Source organism: Bos taurus, chromosome 6 (genome assembly GCF_002263795.3).
Source record: "Bos taurus isolate L1 Dominette 01449 registration number 42190680 breed Hereford chromosome 6, ARS-UCD2.0, whole genome shotgun sequence".
In the NCBI taxonomy this organism is placed as follows: Eukaryota; Metazoa; Chordata; class Mammalia; order Artiodactyla; family Bovidae; genus Bos; species Bos taurus.
The window spans coordinates 85,410,694-85,432,420 of NC_037333.1; the positions used below are offsets into that span (position 1 = coordinate 85,410,694).

Consider the following 21,727-nt stretch of genomic DNA (forward strand, 5'->3'; position numbering starts at 1 on the left):
ATGAGTTGCAATCAACAAGTTTTTAAAGCTCTCACTTGTATAGATTTATTTTTAGCACATAATATTTTTCTACAATGTACAATGCCAGTTAATTCTAGGAGTACAATTAAGAATTGGAGAGATAGGAATTTTTTTCTTTTACTTGTTTACTTTAAAAGATGGAAAATCAGAGTTATGGTTTATTTTTCGCAATATTTAAAAATTATAATTCTTGAATAACTATTAATTTTAATTAAATAATCTGTAATGAGAATCCTCCTACCAATGTAGGAGACGTGAGTTTGACTCCCGGGTAGGGAAGATACCCTGCAGAAGGAAATGGCAACCCACTCCAATATTATTACTTGGGAAATCCCATGGACAGAGGAGACTGGCAGGCTGCAGTCCATGGGGGTCACAAAGAACTGGACACGACTTAGAAACTAAACAACAACAATTTATACCAGAATGAATGAACTAGTTACCACAACTAGTACACCCAAAATGAACAAAAAATAGCTTGGTGGTATAATTAAAATGCCACCAAAATTTATACAATAATTATATTTTCTTTTTGCAGGAAAAAGATTAGACCACATATAATGTAACTTATTTCACAAGGTAAATAATTATAATAAATAATATGGATTAACTGAGTTTTAAAAGGTGAAATAAATAATGAATTCTTCTCATGGTCTTGTATGTTAATAAAAATTGAAAAATTTTGAAGACCCCATTTTGTCCCAAGAATTTCATTTACAGGTATTGAATTTTTCAAAGGTTACAAAGGAAATTTTATTGATATAATAAATGCATGTTCTCATAATAACCATAAATCTAGGGTTTTGTTGGGGTTTTTTTTGTTAATTTAGAACAATGCCATTCCATTTCCTGTATAATGAGTCACTTCTTTGTTGTAAACTCTCCTTAGAATTTCTTGGGAGACGAACTGAACAGAACATTGATTTCCTATGTGAGAGAATTCTTAGAATTTAAATAAACCTGTTGGTTAAACTGAAACCACAAAATTAGCATTTTACTAATCAGTAGGTTTAAATAGCTTGGAAGCAAAAGTCTGCCATCACCTTGATCATCAACCCAGCTTGCTGCTTCTTCCCAGTCTTGGGTTCAAGGTATTATGTATACATATAACAAAATTTCTATGATTTTCCTCTGTCTCATCTTTCATTCTTCACTAATACGCAGTTGTAACTTTTCTATGTGATTGCAAGTATTGGTACTTTCCTATGATATACTGTTAGCTTAAAAATATATTTGCAAATGTTGATACTATCTATCTCAGAGCTATAGGTGAAAAATTAAATACTTTTATAAAGACCAAATTGATCATTTTTAAACGAAATTCTTATATACTGAAAATGTAGATACATAACTTCAGTATAGATTTATGGTAAAATAATTTGAATCATTTTTGTCAAATTCTGTAAAAAGTTGTCATACAGAATAATTTATAATATTTTTGTTTTCATAGAAATAACATTTCTGGTAGAATATTTCAAGGCCATTTTTATTTTGTGTAATTAGGTTAATAAAATTAATTTTATAAAGGAAATGTCAATGATAGACAATTAGATATAAATGACTACTTTTATAAAGATGATTAAATTTGGATATTTGTAAGGATACAAATATATGAAAACAGTAGACTCATTTGGGGCCTATAAATATGTCTTTTTTAACAAATGCAGGTAGATTCTACAGTTTGTAAACTGAAGCAGCCTATATAAAATAATCTGTCATTAGTTTGCTGACTAAGGTATAAACAAATTTCATGTATAATCTAATTTTTCTTATGTATCTGAAACGCATTTTTCCAGCACATATAAATGTATGTATTTTTGGGTCTTGCAATTTAATGGAACTCTAGGAGTCAAACGTGATATGTTTGACTTATGATTCTGTTTAATCATCTTCATTCAGTCATGTCATGGATATATCAACCCAGCAAAATTAAGTAATAGCTAGATCCTTTTAAAAATTTAATGAAGGTTAATAGTTTCTACATAATGCACAATGTTTTTCATGAAGACTCTGAAAGAGCAGGCTAAAGGATAAAGACATTTTAAAAAATTACAGATATTAAATGTAATTTACCAGTGGGTTTTAGTTTATCAATTTTAACAAATCCAATGATCTAAGAGGAAATTTCTTTTTAATTTTTTTTGTAGTATTTTAAAATTTGTAATATTTAAATATTGATGCTTCTCTATTCCTCTGACAAAACCCTACTATTACTTTCAGGATCAAATGCTTTACTTTAAAGTGTAGTAAGATATTGGTATTTCTTATCTTATATAAGCACTAAGCAAAATAATTTGAATGGTAAATATTTATATTGAAGAGCAAAATTAAAAACTAAATGAATAAAAATATTACTTTCAAGTGCAACAACTTTTATCATAATATACTCCTTTGTTGGAAAAATTAAGAATTTTTTTTTCATGAATCAAATTTTATTATAAGACCTAACTATTTTATTTTCTTACATAGATCTTGACAACCATGAAACTTCTCATCCTTACCTGTCTTGTGGCTGTTGCTCTTGCCAGGCCTGTGAGTACAGTAGAGAATTTAGAAGATTCTAGATTCTTGTTTAAAGTCATCTCAAATGCAATTTGATGCAAGTCTCATCAAGTGCAAGATATTGTAGTCATAAAGAATTTGATGGTCTCTAATTAGCTATTAAAGTGTTGATATTAAAGCTATGGTAATCCTTCACATTTTGATCATTATTATTCAGTTTATTCAAAGACTTAACTCTAAATAAAATTTCTAACTTGAAATATAAACACCTCACAATTAAAAATTTTAAAAAAAAAGAAATAAGGTAATTAACAATACAATAAAGAGCATCAAAGAAGGTAACTAGTCTCTTTGCCTGGGTCCATTATAGGCTTAACATATTTGTAAACATATATATATCCAATATTGTATTACCAAATATACTGCTGCTGCTGCTAAGTCACTTCAGTCGTGTCCGACTCTGTGCGACACCATTGATGGCAGCCCACCAGGCTCTGCCATCCCTGGGATTCTCCAGGCAAGAACACTGGAGTGGGTTGCCATTTCCTTCTCCAATGCATGAAAGTGAAAAGTGAAAGTGAAGTCTCTCAGTCGTGTCCGACTCCTAGCAACCCCATGGACTGCCAGGCTCCTCCATCCATGGGATTTTCCAGGCAAGAGTACTGGAGTGGGTTGCCATTGCCTTCTCCAACCAAATATACTATTAAACCCTATATTCCAGTGTATCCACTTTTGGAACCTAAATCAAACCCTCATTTGAGATGGCTCATGCCAACCAATATTTCCCAAGGTACAGAAAGTTGGGCTCATTCAGCTGATTCAAAGATCTAATAATTTGGTCCTTGTAGAAAGAAAAACTAGATAATGTAAAGTAACTTAAGTTTCTTCTCAAAAAACAAATTCAGTTATTAATGTGAAACAAAAAGTTATTCTGTTCCTTTGTGACCTCTGCTGCTAAGTCGCTTCAGTCGTGTCCGACTCTGTGCGACCCCATAGACAGCAGCCCACAAGGCTCCCCCATCCCTGGGATTCTCCAAGCAAGAACACTGGAGTGGGTTGCCATTTCCTTCTCCAATGCATGAAAGTGAGAAGGGAAAGTGAAGTCGCTCAGTCATGTCTGACTCTTAGCGACCTCATGGACTGCAGCCCACCAGGCTCCTCTGTCCATGGGATTTTCCAGGCAAGAGTACTGGAGTGGGGTGCCATTGCCTTCTCCGTTGTGACCTCTAGATAATGATAAATAAATAAATAGGAATCAACTGACAAGAAAGTGATTCAAATAAGATAATAGTTTTGGATATTTGGACACTCAAACTATCAAATATAGATGAAAAAGTTTCTGAAATGCTGAGATATTCTATTGTTAAACTCTTATTTTCTAAATTGTAAATAATGATTGAAGGATCACTAATAATCCAGCTTCTTAACCAATAGAGTTCTGTCTGTGCTAAACCCTAAGCATCAAAAGATGGAAATATCTGACAGTAAGTTACAAAAAAAGGATCCAAGTTCTTCAGAAATGTGTCATTGGAGTAGTCCATATCTTTTCCTTTTATCAGTGAAACAGATATAGATCCCCCAGCAAACAGATTCTTTAATCCTTTTCCAAAGAAAACATCATTTTTTAATGCTAACATTTAACAAACATAAATCTTGTTCCCACAGTTAAAATGCAGATTGAGTTAAAATTTTATATAATTTAATTTATGATAAAAAATAAAATCCAGACAAACAGTATTTCAGATTATTTTTTGTCTTTTTATATACTTTTCTCCACCATATTCTAAAAACAGAAGATAATTTACTTTTCTTGATTTTTGTCAATAATTTTTTTTTCCCTCCCAGGGGAACTTGGTGTCAAATTTAGCTGTTAAAATACAAACTTCTTAAACAGCACTATTAAATGTATAGTATTACATGTGCCTTGTGATATTATTATTATTGTATTTTGAGTGCTTTTGGTTTTACAATTCTTGCATTTTTTTTTTAACAGAAACATCCTATCAAGCACCAAGGACTCCCTCAAGTAAGTGTTCTATTCTATGTTCCAAGAACTCACTGTAAATTGTGTAACTTAAGTGATGATAAATTGCTAATATATATATTGTAGTCTCATTCCTTCCTTCTCTAGTAAACAGCCAGTTTCACATTCGCTGAGGTGTAATATCTTCAACTATTGAGCTGAATATTGATCTGCTCTCACAAACCTTTTTAGAGAAGAGGGCATTTGGACTTACATATTTATGATTAATAAAAATTTTATTATGCAAGAGCAGTAGTTAAACAGAATATGTATATGTGGTCTATTTTACTGTATTATTGATTCTTTCTATCTCTTCTCCTTGCACTCAAACATATGATTTACAACTTGATCTCAATTTACACACTGAGTATTAAATTAGATACTCTATCACACACTTTTACAAGAGTCATTAATCTTCCACCCTATCCACTACTCAGTTCATTTTTTAATGTTTACAGAATGAGCCAGACAGCAGAGAGATAAGGTTCTTTCTTTACCCCAACTAATTTCTCTTTCAGTTAGCTATGATAAATACTGAATATCTTCTTCATTTCAATTTTCATTTGTATACCTTCATTTCAATTGTATCCAGATACTCAGATAGTTGATTACCCTCTCACTTCTCTGTTTTCATTACATTCCTGTTTAATTCCTCCTTTGACATTTGATAAGTATGAACTGACTAAACCTATAGGCCTGGTAAAGAAGGAACCAAATATGGTGTCTCTTTCAGATTTTAAAATAAAATCATAAAACTGAAACTAATTATCTCTTATTTTACCTAAGAAATATTTTGGTTTACCTAAATAAATGGAGAATTTGTGTTCAAATGGAAAAACATTCTCCTTTTCTGACTGTGTTTTTCACTTGTACAATTCACAATTTAATTCCTACAGGAAGTCCTCAATGAAAATTTACTCAGGTTTTTTGTGGCAGTAAGTATTATCTACTTCTTCTTCAATGACAAATGTATTTTTCTGGAAAAATCAACTCAATTTCTATTTACAAACATTTTTTCACTTGGTCAAATATTTTCATTTACTCACCCAAGCAACCACAAAGAATATTGAAATTATATATGCAAATATTAAAAAGCTGCTTTAAATATTAATCTGTACCTATACATTTGACTCTCTGTAAAACACTTACGCTGTTTTGTGCATAATCTATGTAAACTTTACAATTTCCATTCTCATTATGATGGAATGTTTTATCTCTACAATACCCTGGATGTGTTGTGTCTTCTGTAATTTCATGACTGAATTGTCAAATAGAACACAAATAGAAATTTTATTTCAAGACAAGTATTTAAAAGATTTGATAGGCAACCCAATTTAGCCTGAATGATTTTTAATATAATCTTTTTCCCTTGTAGCCTTTTCCAGAAGTGTTTGGAAAGGTAAGAAATTCTGAACAGAATATACTGCAGAATTAACAAAGCATTTTATTCTATGTTATTTATGGTGTTATGCCAATTCTTTATTGCCTTTTTGTGAAAAAATCACTTAGATTATTATTAGATTATTGAACCAGACAGAGAGATGAAGATAACTCAGAACTATGACTTAAACAAGATGAAAGATAATAATAGTCAAATTTACTGGAACAAAATTTTTTAAATATTTTTAAGCACACAGTAATGAACTGACAGCTTAAATAAAGAAAACTTAGCAAGGAGATAATACAAGAAATAATATTGCAAAAAATATTAGTGCATTCACAAAAAGCATATTTATTTTTTAATTTGCAGCAGCAAAATGTAAGATACATTTCTTTTTTTTTTTTTTTTGATGGAATGAAAAAAAATTTTATTATATTCATTTTCTCCATTTTATGTTTTAAGGTTAACATTTTATCTTTACTATCTTGCATTATCAAATGACAACTCAGAAATGCAAGCTTAAAAGAGGAATTGGTAAAGTGGAGAAAGCTGTGCAGTTCTGTCTTTGATCTATTTAATTCAGCTTGATGATGAAAACGCCATATACATTTCTTATAGATATCCATTCATTCATGTTTCTCTCTTCTTTTCTGTCCTTAAGGAGAAGGTCAATGAACTGAGCAAGGTAAGGAACATAAATGATATTTAAATTATTTTAAAGTTATCTCAAAATCATATTTTGCAACCTACAATTGATTGGTTTTGACAAAGAGAATTTTTGAGGGAAAAATTTTCGTATGAAAATACGAAAATTAAGGTGGTATGTCAAAAAATGCTTGTGCAGTATGAAAAACATTTTAGAAAAAAAAATTTCATGTAACATTTATACTTTTCTTGAACTTTCAAAATGACTGATGAGATCTACTGAGAATTCTGAATATTGATTTCATTGATTTAACTTTGCAACCATGAGGAGACAAGGCATTAGTATAAATGAATGAATGGATAAAAGAATGAATTAGTGCAATTATGGACTGACAGACTATTTTCACTGATCGCCAAAACAGAAAAAATGTTTTATTGAGTACTACATGAAGCAATATATCTGCTCCAAGAATGTTTTACATAGTCACAAATGATTTTTTTACTTTCTTTAAACACAAGTTTTTGATCAAGGTTGTTTTTCAAAGTTTTAATAGCTTTGTTATTAAAACAACATACAGGTATTTAAAAATTTACACCTTCTTAATTATTCTTCATACCTGACTAAGTAAATTTTCTTGGCAGGATATTGGGAGTGAATCAACTGAGGTAAGATTCTTTATTCTAAAACTATTAAATATAATATAAGGGAAATAAAGAAGTAAAAAATATCCTAATCAAATATCCTTTAAGTATCCTAATCAAAATGAATGAACAATTCTCTAAGGACAAAACTAAAACAGATATCTCTAATTCAAAGAAAAAAAGATGCAACATGTATGTTGACCAAAATTGGCTGGATAACTAAACCAACATAGTATTTTGAGCTTAAATTCTATGGAGCATCTCACTGCTCTCTATACTGCTATGGTCATGGAAACTGGACACAACATACTACATGGAGAAAATTCATTTTGCTTAAATATTTATACATCATTGAATCAATGCTTTGTGTACTTTTATTTATCACATAATCTTTAATCCAATGCTCTGGTTTGTCATCCAAAAGCCAAGTTAAAAAAAAAAGAAGTTAGGCTAGTTAAAGGAAAATGTAGGATATTTACAATGATTCATCAAAACATAGAAAAATCTACAGTACTTTTTATTGAACTCTAAAATGCAGATTAAAGAGAAAAATTCTTCAGTTAGCCTGGTAGGTAGGCTTTTTTTTAATTTTCCTTACCACTTCACTATTGCCACCCATTTCTATTTCCTTTGGCATCCATTTTATTTGGTAATTATCATTTTATATTGGAATGTTTGTCATGAAAAATAAAATTAATTCTCTTTTCTTTCCTAAGGATCAAGCCATGGAAGATATTAAGGTAAGATCTTTATTTTAATAAACTCTACACTTATATATCATAAATAGGATATGCTCTATGCTTTAAGAAAGCTATCCACTGCAATTGTGTGATTGAACTCCTAAAGCAGTGCTATCATACCCAAGAATGTACAATGTTGTGCCAGATAAAGTTAAAGTAAGGAGAGGAAATTTGACATTTACATGATCAGGAGAAACTTTGCTTCTTTATTAAAATCAAGAGTAAAAAGCAAAATGTGCATGAGTGTTTAAAAATGAAACAACCGACTCAAAAAATTAAAACCTTGTTTCTGTCATCCCAGGGTAAGAGTTCACTCTCTTGTGTGTTGAGGGTGGTCTTTGGGCAGAAAGAATCTATTGCAGCAATTATGTAGGATCAGTGGGCTATGCTGTTGTTCAGTCGCTCAGTCATGCCTGACTCTGTGACCCCATTGACGAGCATGCCAGGCTTACCTGTCCTTCACCATCTCCCAGAGCTTGCTCAAACTCACGTCCATTCAGTCAGTGATGCTATCCAACCATCTCATCCTCTGACATCCCCGTCTCCTCCTGCCCTCAATCTTTCCCAGGACCAGGGTCTTTTCTAAAGAGTGGGTTCTTTGCATCAGGTGGCCAAAGTATTGGAACTTCAGCTTTAGCATCAGTTCTCCCAATGAATATTCAGGATTGACTTCCTCTAGTGATTCCTCCACTCTTCTCCAGTAGCATGTTGGGCACCTACTGACCTGGGGAGTTCATCTTTCAGTGTCATATCTTTTAACCTTTTCATACTGTTCATGGGGTTCCCAAGGCAAGAATGCTGAAGTGGTTTTCCATTCCATTCTCCAATGGGCTATGCTACCTAATCTCAAAACATGGGAAAATATTCATTAGCCCGCAATACTTTTTACTCAACTCTCCCAAGAGATGACTATTTTGCTGCACATTAGAATCAATATCTTAGTATGTACTTGGGAACAGAAATCATATCCATATGTAAATATGAGCATCTGTGACTTAGGAAAAAAATTAAATGTTTCACAGAGTAGAACTTTTAAAAGCTCATGTAATTTTAGTTCCATTCTGAAATTGATTGTTCTATTTTAATATTTCCAATTTATTTACATCAAAATTGCCCCAAGTGTATATGGGAATATAAACTCAACCCAGGGTTTCAGGTAGCCCAGCTCAATAGGATTCTTCATTCCAGGTTTCATTTTTATCACAAAAATTCATATGCATTTGCATTCTACTCAAGAAAGTATCTGTATTTGTTTTAATAAAAAGGTTTTAAGTTACAAAGTAAGTTATTACACCCCCCTCTCCAACATATTTTAAATAAAATTGACAATCCAAAAAAAAGTAAATTTTATTGGCCCTGAATCTTTTTATACCCAATTGTTTTCACTAAAAACTAGTTAGCAACCCAGTATGAAAGTGTGTTTCAAACTGTGTTTCATAATAGTTTCCTTCTAATTCTAAAAGTCTCAGAGGCAGTAACAATGATTTTCTTTCTTTTAGCAAATGGAAGCTGAAAGCATTTCGTCAAGTGAGGTATACCATTTTTATGTTAATTCAATATCCCAATTAGAAAATGTTTATGAAAGTTTGTTGAACCATAAAGTTTACATGTCCCTTAAGGTTTCATTGCATAAGGCACTATGTATGCAGCTCTATCCTAATTTTAACATACAAGGCTGTCAACCCCAAAAATGTAAGAAAACAATTATTTGTCAGAGACAAAATTATAGATTTCTTTCTGAGCAAATAATCCTATCTGTATATCTGTGGTGTCCAGATATTATTTTTCTAATTTTTTTTTCCTTTCCAGATTTTGGTAGAACTAAATCTTGTCACTGAAAATTACAATAATGGCTATGTTCTAAATTGTGAAATTTAAACATGATATATCCTTTGTGGAACTCAATCAATTCTATGTTAAAGAGACACTGGAACCCTTTGCTATTTGTTAACCTAGAGGAGAAAAAGAGAAGGCATACAAGGTGATGAAGTCCTTAAACTTTGGGAGCAGAACTTCATCCAATTTACAAAATAAACCCAGTTCCATTATGCGGAGTTTCTGTGAAGTCAGTTAAAAGTGAATACTTCATAATCCAACATTTTGAATAACTTCCCTGGTGAAAGTAGTGAGAAGAGAAAAGAGAACATGTACTTTGACTGTTCATCTTATCTAAATTACCCAGGAATTTGTGGCTAAAATCAGTTTACCACAGATAAGCTATGATGTGTCTGGTTAATTAGCATTTTTATCTTGAATGTAAATTAATGTCATAAAACTAACAATACATGTTTTTTATTTTTTAAGGAAATTGTTCCCAATAGTGTTGAGGTGAGATATATCTACTAAATTTAAAATATATTAACATCATCCAGGATATCTTAAAATTTAATTAAACTTTTTATTTTTTGAATTTTTTAGCAGAAGCACATTCAAAAGGAAGATGTGCCCTCTGAGCGTTACCTGGGTTATCTGGTAAAATTTTATTAAAAGTTAATCAAAGACCAATGTATCAGGGAATGAGCAAGAATGTTGTATTGATAAATTATCTCTCCTTTTCAATATCTGCTAAACTTAAAGTAAGCAGTCTAACAGATTCTAGCAGTATACTGATCCCTTCTGAAAATAAAACTGACAACTTTTTTAATCCCAGATATTTAATTCATACTCTCATTTGACAAATTGTGTATTACAGTTTACTTTCAGATCTGATTAGCACATTATTGAAATGGCACGCTATAGATTTGACCAGACTTGAGTTTGACTCTAAGCTCTACGTTTTACCAGCATGTGGTATTAGACAGTTTCCTTATCTGCTGTAAGTCTATAACCTAAGTTCCAAAGTGACAAAATAATAATAAATATTTAAAGCATATAAAGCAATTAATACAAATAAGACATAGTGCAAAGTAAAGTGAAGTCGCTCAGTCATGTCCGACTCTTTGCCACTCCATGGACTATAGCCTACCAGGCTCCTCTGTTCATGGGATTTTCCAGGCAACATTTCCTTCTGCAGAGGATTTTCCCAACCCAGGAATCGAACCCAGGTCTCTCGCACTGTAGACAGACGGTTTACCGTCTGAGCCATTTTGAATTGCGAAGTAAGCCCTCGGTAAATGTGGCTAGTATCAGAAACATCATTTTTCCCTTCATCCAATATTCTGATTTAATTTGCAAAAATCAGAAAACAAATGGGGCTTCCCAGGTGGTGCTAGTGGTAAGGAACCCCTCTACCAATGCAGGAGACTCAGGCTTGATCACTGGGTTGGGAAAATCCCCTGGAGGAGGGCATGGCAACCCACTCTAGTATTCTTACCTTGAGAATTCCATGAACAAAGGAGCCTGGAGGGCTATATCCATAGGATCACAGAGAGTTGGGTACAACTGAGGTGACTAATCACTGCACAGAAAGCAAATCTGTTTTCAATTTTCTTAGCAATTCTGATATAATATTCACTGTAATCAAAACTGCCTCAGTTCAGTTCAGTTCAGTCACTCAGTCATGTCCAACTCTTTGTGACCCCCTGGACCGCAACACACCATGACTCCCTGTCCATGACCAACACCCGAAGCTTGCTCAAGCTCATGTCCATTCAGTGATGCCATCCAACCATCTCATCCTCTGTCCTCTTCTCCTCTCCTGCCTTCAATCTTTCCCAGAATCAGATCTTTTCCAATGCATCAGTTCTTCAAATCAGGTGGCCAAAGTATTGGAGTTTCAGCAAAAGTCTTTCCAGTGAATATTCAGGACTGATTTCTTTTAGGATTGACTGAATACTTATTTATATCTGACTGCATTATAATATATTTTAAGTTAAAAATAATGTAACAAAGTAGTTTTCCTAATATTAAAAAAAAAAAAGAAGAAGAATTAGGCTAATCCAAATTCTCTGTGGTAGAAACAACACTAAAGTAAGATTATTAGTTTCTCATTATTTACTCCTGGGAAAGAGATACTATGATAGATGGTATCCACGAAATTGACAATATTTTTTCTTTTTGAATAGGAACAGCTTCTCAGACTGAAAAAATACAAAGTACCCCAGCTGGTAATATTTTATTATAATAATACAAAATTAAGTCTACAGAATTAAAATAATTAAATGAAATTTACTTTGACTAAATTCTACATCAAATCATGTTAGAGCCTCCCAAATGATTCGTTATACTCTGGAATTTATTCTGTATTTATTTTCCCAAATTCAGTTCTGAGTGGTGATTCCGTATATATGCCTCCTTGTGAAAGCACAGATCATTGCCAAATAAACATTCCATTTAAGAAAACAGTGTAGACTCTGTAGAAGGAATCAGGGATCCCATACATTCAAATTGCTTTTGTCAAAATTTTCTAAGAAAGAATCGGCAAGTTGATTGATCTCATTGTCTCTAGACCCGTTTCCTTTATAGTTACTTTCATTTCCTGACATTGTTTTGAATATTGAATGAGCAATCTCCTATTCAGTTATCCCTGAGGCTAGCTTGTGGCAAGTCCAATAAAGTGTTCATAAAGTCTCTCCTTCCCCTAATCCCTAAGCTCTATAAAATTTGCTATGTTCATGAGACCTTTGACAATATTATGAAGATTTTGTTTTGTTTAATTACAGATAAGCTATGATGTGTCTGGTTAATTAGCATTTTTATTTTGAATGTAAATTAATGTCATAAAACTAATAATACATGTTTTTTTATTTTTTAAGGAAATTGTTCCCAATAGTGCTGAGGTGAGATATATTTACTAAATTTAAAATATATTAAAATATATTAAATGCACTATAAGATGTGCATTTGAACTATGAAGTCATAAACTATCTGCTGATAGTACGGATAGATCAAAAAAGTATCCATTAGCACAATCCAGCTTCACTATTATCAATCCTTTTGAGTGTCATAGTTTTTCACTTGGGAGGCCATAAATTTTTCTTTTAGTTATACCAAATAAGCTTGGTTAATTAGGACTTTAGGGAAAAGGACTTGTCTTAATTTAGCAAAATTACATTTTCACATTCTTATTCTGTTACAATTGTAGGAAGGAGGAAGTCAATAATGAATTTAATTTGGACCTCAGTGTCACTCTTGCTTCAGTTTCCAAGTTGCTTCTGTTGCCTTGGACTTAGAAGCCAAATAAATTTAGATATATCAGTACCCCAATCAAACTTAGCATTACTAATCTAAGAAATTACATGAATAATATATTTTAGCACCTTAGTTATGATATGATTAGGCCATAACCTCCATAAGTGTTAGAATGATATGGTCCTGCTCTTAGTGTTCATTGTTCATAGTGTTCACTGCTCATAGTATTCATTATTATTTATTTCATAGATGGTCCCTAGCATTTAGCGTAGACCCCCAGTGAATGAAAGTGCCTAGCAAATGTCTGTGATTCACACATGAGTGAAATCAATGTACTAAAATAAAGTGATCTCTCTTTCTGAGGAAGCTATTCATGACCATATAAGATTATTAAATCTAGAATATCTTAGTATTTTCTTCAAGTGTTGTTTTTATAGTGTGTGTTCCTCTTTCTTTTTTAACAGAAATAAATATAATCCAAGGGAGAAGTTTTTCTACTACCCATATTTGATAATGTTTTATTTAAAATTTATAAAAGATAAAATGTAAACAAGTGATTAATAGTCATGAACAGAAAATATGTAGTCCTAGGGAATTGGTGGATTATTTTCCCCCAAATATGAAACTTATAGATTCTTTATCCTTCCAAATTATAGTAAGTATAACATTGAGTTGAATATTTTTTTCTAAAGTTAGAAAATGAAAGCTATATTGCTAATTTTAAAAATTTTGGCAGAGAATACCGTTTATACTAATCTTCACAGATGATGACATATTCTTGGTAATTGTAAAATGAATGTGTTATATCAGAAGATATCTAAGTAACTTAGAACACATTTCCTTCTATTTAGGAACGACTTCACAGTATGAAAGAGGGAATCCATGCCCAACAGGTAATATTTTGCTTAATGAATTACATACTGATAATATGTTGCAAAGTTTAAATACGTTTGCTTTTAAATAGCTTCACAATTTTGAAGAGACTTCTTTCTTCTCAGGTGGTTATTTTTTACTCCCAACTTTCTGAAACAAGTTGTAGTAATCAATCTGAGAAAGGAGAACTATTTGTCATTCTTCTTTGGAATGGGAGCTGCTCTATTCTGTCCGTTCTCCCCTGACAGCAGCACCCTTTGTAATTCTAAACACTATGAAGTGTTCATTTCCATGGTTATGTTAATTTCTCTTTTAAGGTATTCCTAAATTTTATATCTTTATGTCCATGATTTTATTCTTAAATTCAATTTATATTTAGGAAATTCAAACTCATAATTATGCTCTTTCAAGCAAGCCATTTGGAGATTTATTAATACTAATTTAAACCTTTAGAAGAAACTGTCTGGAGAGATATTAAATGTTTCTGTCAAAAAACCTTTCTGATGTTCTGTTTTCCCTTCCATCTGTACAGTGTATTTATCTGTAATATATAATAGAAACTGATTCTTCCTCTGCCCTACATTTCATTGATTCAATAGTGTTCCTGGGGCTTCTGATTTCATTTTTAAGGTGACAACCAGATACTGTGAAATATGTGCTGCTATTACAATTCTGATTCCTATCAAAAGCTATGCCAATTTCAATCACTACTGTCATTTGGTGAATCTTATGAGGATTGTGTATGTTTTGTATGTCTTAGAAGAAATAGTATCTAGATAATGCAATTGGCAAAATTATTAGTGTGAATTCCCAGATCTCTAACATGAAAAGCATTTCAAAAAGTTTGCTTCTTACATTTTTTGGTTTTATTCAGCCTTAAAAGATCACCCCTACTCTTTTTTTTTTCTTTCCAGAAAGAACCTATGATAGGAGTGAATCAGGTAAGTGTGTGTCTGTCTGTGTGTATTTTAATACTGCCCCAAACTATCTATTGGTAACCACTGTTTTTTAGAAGTTATTTTACTAGTTGCATCAAGAAGTAGTGCTCTGCTAGTATTTCTTAGTTGTTGACTGGTGTTGGACTCTAACATTGCTGGTTCCAGCATTGCTATGAAAGATCAGATCTAAGTTGCCAAAGGAAATGAAAGAACAATTCTATGGCCATCCCTGAGTGAAGAGAGCTTCAGGTCAACTTTTAAGTTAGAACAACCTCAATCAACTATTCATATTGTTCAAATTTGACTTTTTATTAATCTACAGTACTGTCTGGGCTTCTTGAGTTTTCAGTCTTAGATCTAATCTTATGACCTTGAGCAAACTGTGTTCTTCTCTCTAAGCCCTGCTCTTTCATTTGTGAAATTAATATGAATCTATCAATTCATTGTCTTCCAAAACTCACATATCTTGAGTTTTGCAGTGTTTTTTTGTGTGTCTTCACTTTTAAAGGTGGTAACTGCATTCAGTTCAGTTTCTTTGGTCCATTGATGATTGAGCTTACATATAGTATGCTAATTTAAAAAATAAACCATACAAAGAAAACCATGGGGTTTTATAAATATGAATCTATAAGGGATTAAACAAGATTCAAAACACAGTAGTCATCAATAAATTTTATGATAATTATTCCTTAATATGAATCATATTTCGCTCTCAATTTCTTCTAAAATTCTCTCTTCACTCATGGGCCAAAGTAAGAGAAAAGAAAAGACAATTATGTACTTCACTGAATTCTAAAGAGTACACTATCCTCACCTTTCCATGTAATTTTAAAAAAAGAGGGTAATCATTCTAATCTTAATGTGAACATTTGGTAGTAATACTTTAGTCTATTATGGCATTTAACTGGGTTGGAATCACAAAACTATTTTTCCCTCTCTCTCTTTTAAGGAACTGGCCTACTTCTACCCTGAGGTGAATTTATTTTATTTTTTATATTAACACTAATAAGAGAAAATCTCAGATATCATATTTATTATAATCATTAGGATAGGCAACCACAGCAAAACTTGAAATGCTTTCTTTGGTTTTTCTAATTCCATCAAAGAACATGTATTTTCTACCTGAATATATAAAGAATTACATTAATACACAGAAACAAATAAAAGGCCATGATAGATTAACAGAGGTACCTATTCCAAAATTTCAGAAAAGAAATAATGTTTTTGCACCAAAACCTTATAGTTATGAAGGGGCACTGGGCTAGGAATTAGAGAATTCTTTTCTCTTTATTCTTGGCATTTCTGAAATCCCTGTATTATTCTGGGACGAGGACTCTCCCTTTCTTTGAGCTCATTGTCTTCATGGAAAACTAAACTATAGAACAGAAAGGCAAAAATGACCTTCTCTAGTCCAAAAACCCATGAGTTTACACATTATATAATAATTAAATTCACACTACCACTTTCCTCTGAACTTTGATAGCTGGACCTGTGTTAGTAATGCAGGTTCTTAGAGTTCAATACTGACTATTGATCTTAAAGAAGTGATTTATTCATTACCCCTCAGGTACCCCAAGAAAAGCCCTTTCTAAAATTTCCTTACTGTGACTTACCATAGGGAAGAGTTTGATTTCTCTGTTTTCCTCACAGAGTAAACATCTCTTGTGATGCGAATAGCCATGTCTGAAATGAAGGCAATGATTCATTTTCAGAGATTCAAAACTGATTTCTCATACACTGTTGCTTTTTCAATGGTCTTTCTCTCTAGCTTTTCAGACAATTCTACCAGCTGGATGCCTATCCATCTGGTGCCTGGTATTACGTTCCACTAGGCACACAATACACTGATGCCCCATCATTCTCTGACATCCCTAATCCCATTGGCTCTGAGAACAGTGAAAAGACTACTATGCCACTGTGGTGGTAAGTTCATTTAAATGACTGCATATTGTTGCCTTATCAAAGGAAATAAAAGAAAACATAATATAAAAATAGATTTAGAATAAGCATGACACATAAATGCTTAGTGTCCTATACTAGAATTTTCTGAAATGGAAGATTGATGATAACTTTCTGGTATATGGCTAATGTTAATCCATTACTCAGGAACATGTGGAGCAGTGCTATCTATTCGATAAGTGATAATCATTCTGATGAAAATAGGAAAATTTTCTCTCCAAAGTAAAAATTCAACTTTATCCTCCTTGCACTTTTGCTAATCTTTAAATGCCTTTCTTTTGATTATATCCATGATATACATTAGAATGCATTGTGGGGGATAAACTGCAGATTTTGGCATTCCTAAAGTCCCAACTTGAAATCCTGATCTTTTTTTTTTTTTTGCTTACTTGAAATAGTATAATGATGCTTGTTTTTATAACCTTGAAGGTGATTAAATATAATAATCCATTAAGCATACTGCTGGGAAAATTAGTGCTCATTTTTTGATTCAGCAAAATTTTATTACTGAATACCTTACTCACATTTTACCAATTTTTGCTCCTTCAGAAGAGTCAAGTGAATTCTGAGGGACTCCACAGTTATGGTCTTTGGTAAGTTGGAAACTGCTTGTCTAATCATTGATCCTCTTTTCATATGAGAGCTCAGTACAAAAGTACAACGTGTAGACTATAAAGTTGTTTTGCTGGTCCTCTAGTCTAGCTATATTTAAACACATTACACTTAGATAATATCAATAATTAAATTGGCTTCAACATTTTTTGTATTATAGTAATATCAAATTTAAGTAGCAATAAAACTAGCTAATTTTAATTAATATAATTTATTATATTGAAATTTTTATACAAGTATAGGAGTGTGGGTGTTACTAATTCTGGTGACCCCAACAGTGGAATCCTATTCTTTATGATCACTGAAATAGAAATACTTAATACGTCACATAGTTAAATCAAGTGTTTGTCTATTAAGAAGAAAACAGATTTAAATGTCCATAGATGTGTTTTGAGTACTTCAATTTACTATATAGGAGCTTGTAGTTGTGTGTGTATGTGTATGTTCCCTTTCTAGTGGTGGAAACTTCCCTTATAACAGATCAAAAGATGGAAAATAAAAGTCTGACGTACTTGGAAGTTTTTACTTTGAATTATTTTGCCATATTTTCTGTTACTGCAAAAGAAAGTGCAACCTAGTCATAAATTGCCTGTAAAACTTAAAAATCAGGAGCAGTGGGTATGTGTTAGTAACAGGAGACACATATAACTTTGTGAACTTCATCTTAAGATGAAGAGAAAATGACTATTAAAGTGTATCTTATCATAACAGTACCTTCTCCCTTCAAAACATGCAGCATAACTAACCACATATTTCTTTTTTGGTTTACAGATGGTTCTGAAAATTCCATGCTCTACATGTCTTTTCATCTATCATGTCAAACCATTCTATCCAAAGGCTTCAACTGCTGTTTTAGAATAGGGCAATCTCAAATTGAAGGCACTCTTTCTTCTTGAGTTCTCTACTGTATTTTAGATAGTGTAACATCCTTAAGTGAAATTGTCCTAACAGCTTGTTACCTAAATTCCAGTAGTATCATGCTGGTATAAAGGCCACTGAGTCAAAGGGAATTAAAGTCTTCATTAAATTTCTGTATGGAAAATGTTTTAAAAGCCTTTGAATCACTTCTCCTGTAAGTGCCATCATATCAAATAATTGTGTGCATTAACTGAGATTTTGTCTTTCTTCTTTTCAATAAATTACATTTTAAGGCACTATTCCTATTTTTTGTCATTATTCCATTGGAAGGAATTTACACAACCTTGTGAGTTTGTGTGTATATAACATTTTGTTTTCACTAAATTTTTATGACATTTTCAACCACATTTTAATGAAAAAATTCAAATGTTCACTTCTAGCTGATCCTGGTAGATTATAAACTGAGTCTAAGATCTTTCATTTGAAGTCAACTGTTTATAGAATATTTTCCATGTGAACATGGACGTGGCTGCAGAGAGAACAGCAGTGTAGTAGTTGTGGGTGCACTGGCAATTTGAACAACCTGGTTATACTGTTTAATTTGGCAGGACTTGTTGGAGCTCAATCCATTTGATTATACTTGAGTTTATAACTAGGTAGATTACAAAGTAAAGATTGTAAAGGTTAACACAGGACACACAGTAACAGAGCATTCATAGTGAGCTGTTCAGTGTCCTCCAAAACTCTAATGAGTAATTACTTCTCAAAATGACAACAGCTGCTTACTCTGATATCTTTAAAGCCCCAGGTGAAATTTATTTTCCCGGCTTTATTCTAGGATTCCCAACCAACCCAATCTGTCATGACTCTTTAAGAACCTTGTATGACCCAGGTCACAAAACACAGGTAATAAGGTCTCTTGTACAACAGTTTAGACCATCTATATCAGTTGTTCTGTTTACTGATTATGTAGATATGTATACATAACATTGAAACATGTAATTTTTGCCTTGAAAATTTTTTTTTAAAAATCCACTTAGTATTAGGTCTTCTGCCTCCTCTATGTTAAGTACAAGGTACAACAACTTGTTATTCAATCTAGAGAAGGTTTGTCAACATACTCAGAATACTGGACCTGGCAGAAGTTAACGGAGGGTGCAGATTCATACATCTTCATAAAATGTATTTCCCAGCTTCTGTCATCATGTCAGTTCCCAAAGAATCAGGAAAACACAATTTCATGTGTTGTGAATCCTATAGATAATGCCATCCATTTAATGAATGTCTTGTAAACAGTAGCATGGTAAAAGTCACGTTTTCTGTAGATTAAACTGTGGTACAAACAGGCCAATATCACTGATGAACATAGATGCAAAAATCCTTAACAAAATTCTAGCAATCAGAATCCAACAACACATTAAAAAGATCATACACCATGACCAAGTGGGCTTTATCCCAGGGATGCAAGGATTCTTCAATATCTGCAAATCAATCAATGTAATACACCACATTAACAAATTGAAAAATAAAAACCATATGATTATCTCAATAGATGCAGAGAAAGCCTTTGACAAAATTCAACACCCATTTATGATAAAAACTCTCCAGAAAGCAGGAATAGAAGGAATATACCTCAACATAATAAAAGCGATATATGACAAACCCACAGCAAACATTATCCTCAATGGTGAAAAATTGAAAGCATTCCCTCTAAAGTCAGGAACAAGACAAGGGTGCCCACTTTCACCATTACTATTCAACATAGTCTTGGAAGTTTTGGCCACAGCAATCAGAGCAGAAAAAGAAATAAAAGGAATCCAAATTGGAAAAGAAGAAGTAAAACTCTCACTATTTGCAGATGGCATGATCCTCTACATAGAAAACCCTAAAAACTCCACTAGAAAATTACTAGAACTAATCAATGACTATAGTAAAGTTGCAGGATATAAAATCAACACACAGAAATCCCTTGCATTCCTATACACTAATAATGAGAAAACAGAAAGAGAAATTAAGGAAACAATTCCATTCACCATTGCAACAGAAACAATAAAATACTTAGGAATATATCTACCTAAAGAAACTAAAGACCTATACATAGAAAACTATAAAACACTGGTGAAAGAAATCAAAGAGGACACTAATAGATGGAGAAATATACCATGTTCATGGATTGGAAGAATCAATATAGTGAAAATGAGTATACTACCCAAAGCAATTTATAGATTCAATGCAATCCCTATCAAGCTACCAACAGTATTCTTCATAGAGCTAGAACAAATAATTTCACAATTTGTGTGGAAATACAAAAAACCTCGAATAGCCAAAGCGATCTTGAGAAAGAAGAATGGAACTGGAGGAATCAACCTACCTGACTTCAGGCTCTACTACAAAGCCACAGTCATCAAGACAGTATGGTACTGGCACAAAGACAGAAATATAGATCAATGGAACAAAATAGAAAGCCCAGAGATAAACCCATGCACATATGGACACCTTATCTTTGACAAAGGAGGCAAGAATATACAATGGATTAAAGACAATCTCTTTAACAAGTGGTGCTGGGAAATCTGGTCAACCACTTGTAAAAGAATGAAACTAGAGCACTTTCTAACACCATACACAAAAATAAACTCAAAATGGATTAAAGATCTAAACGTAAGACCAGAAAATATAAAACTCCTAGGGGAGAACATAGGCAAAACACTCTCTGACATACATCACAGCAGGATCCTCTATGACCCACCTCCCAGAATATTGGAAATAAAAGCAAAAATAAACAAATGGGACCTAATTAACCTTAAAAGCTTCTGCACATCAAAGAAAACTATTAGCAAGGTGAAAAGACAGCCTTCAGAATGGGAGAAAATAATAGCAAATGAAGCAACTGACAAACAACTAATCTCAAAAATATACAAGCAACTCCTACAGCTCAACTCCAGAAAAATAAATGACCCAATCAAAAAAATGGGCCAAAGAACTAAATAGACATTTCTCCAAAGAAGACATACAGATGGCTAACAAACACATGAAAAGATGCTCAACATCACTCATTATCAGAGAAATGCAAATCAAAACCACTATGAGGTACCATTTCACACCAGTCAGAATGGCTGCGATCCAAAAGTCTACAAATAATAAATGCTGGAGAGGGTGTGGAGAAAAGGGAACCCTCTTACACTGTTGGTGGGAATGCAAACTAGTACAGCCACTATGGAGAACAGTGTGGAGATTCCTTAAAAAACTGGAAATAGAACTGCCTTATGATCCAGCAATCCCACTGCTGGGCATACACACTGAGGAAACCAGAAGGGAAAGAGACACGTGTACCCCAATGTTCATCGCAGCACTGTTTATAATAGCCAGGACATGGAAGCAACCTAGATGTCCATCAGCAGATGAATGGATAAGAAAGCAGTGGTACATATACACAATGGAGTATTACTCAGCCATTAAAAAGAAA

The 21,727-nt window shown here is 32.6% G+C and overlaps 1 protein-coding gene across 2 annotated transcripts; it reads left to right on the forward strand.

Moving 5' to 3' along the window:
• The first annotated feature begins 1,024 nt into the window (after positions 1–1,024).
• On the forward strand, positions 1,025–18,562 carry CSN1S1 (casein alpha s1). 2 transcript variants are annotated; one of them, NM_181029.2, is given in 19 exon segments: positions 1,025–1,112; positions 2,491–2,553; positions 4,517–4,549; positions 5,443–5,481; positions 5,922–5,945; positions 6,589–6,612; positions 7,215–7,238; positions 7,931–7,954; positions 9,454–9,486; positions 10,259–10,282; positions 10,373–10,426; positions 11,959–12,000; positions 12,649–12,672; positions 13,876–13,917; positions 14,812–14,838; positions 15,785–15,808; positions 16,604–16,758; positions 17,344–17,387; positions 18,178–18,562. In NM_181029.2, coding segments are annotated over 17 exon segments (645 nt in total). In that variant the 5' UTR covers positions 1,025–1,112; positions 2,491–2,502; the 3' UTR covers positions 17,345–17,387; positions 18,178–18,562.
• The last annotated feature ends 3,165 nt before the right edge of the window (positions 18,563–21,727 follow it).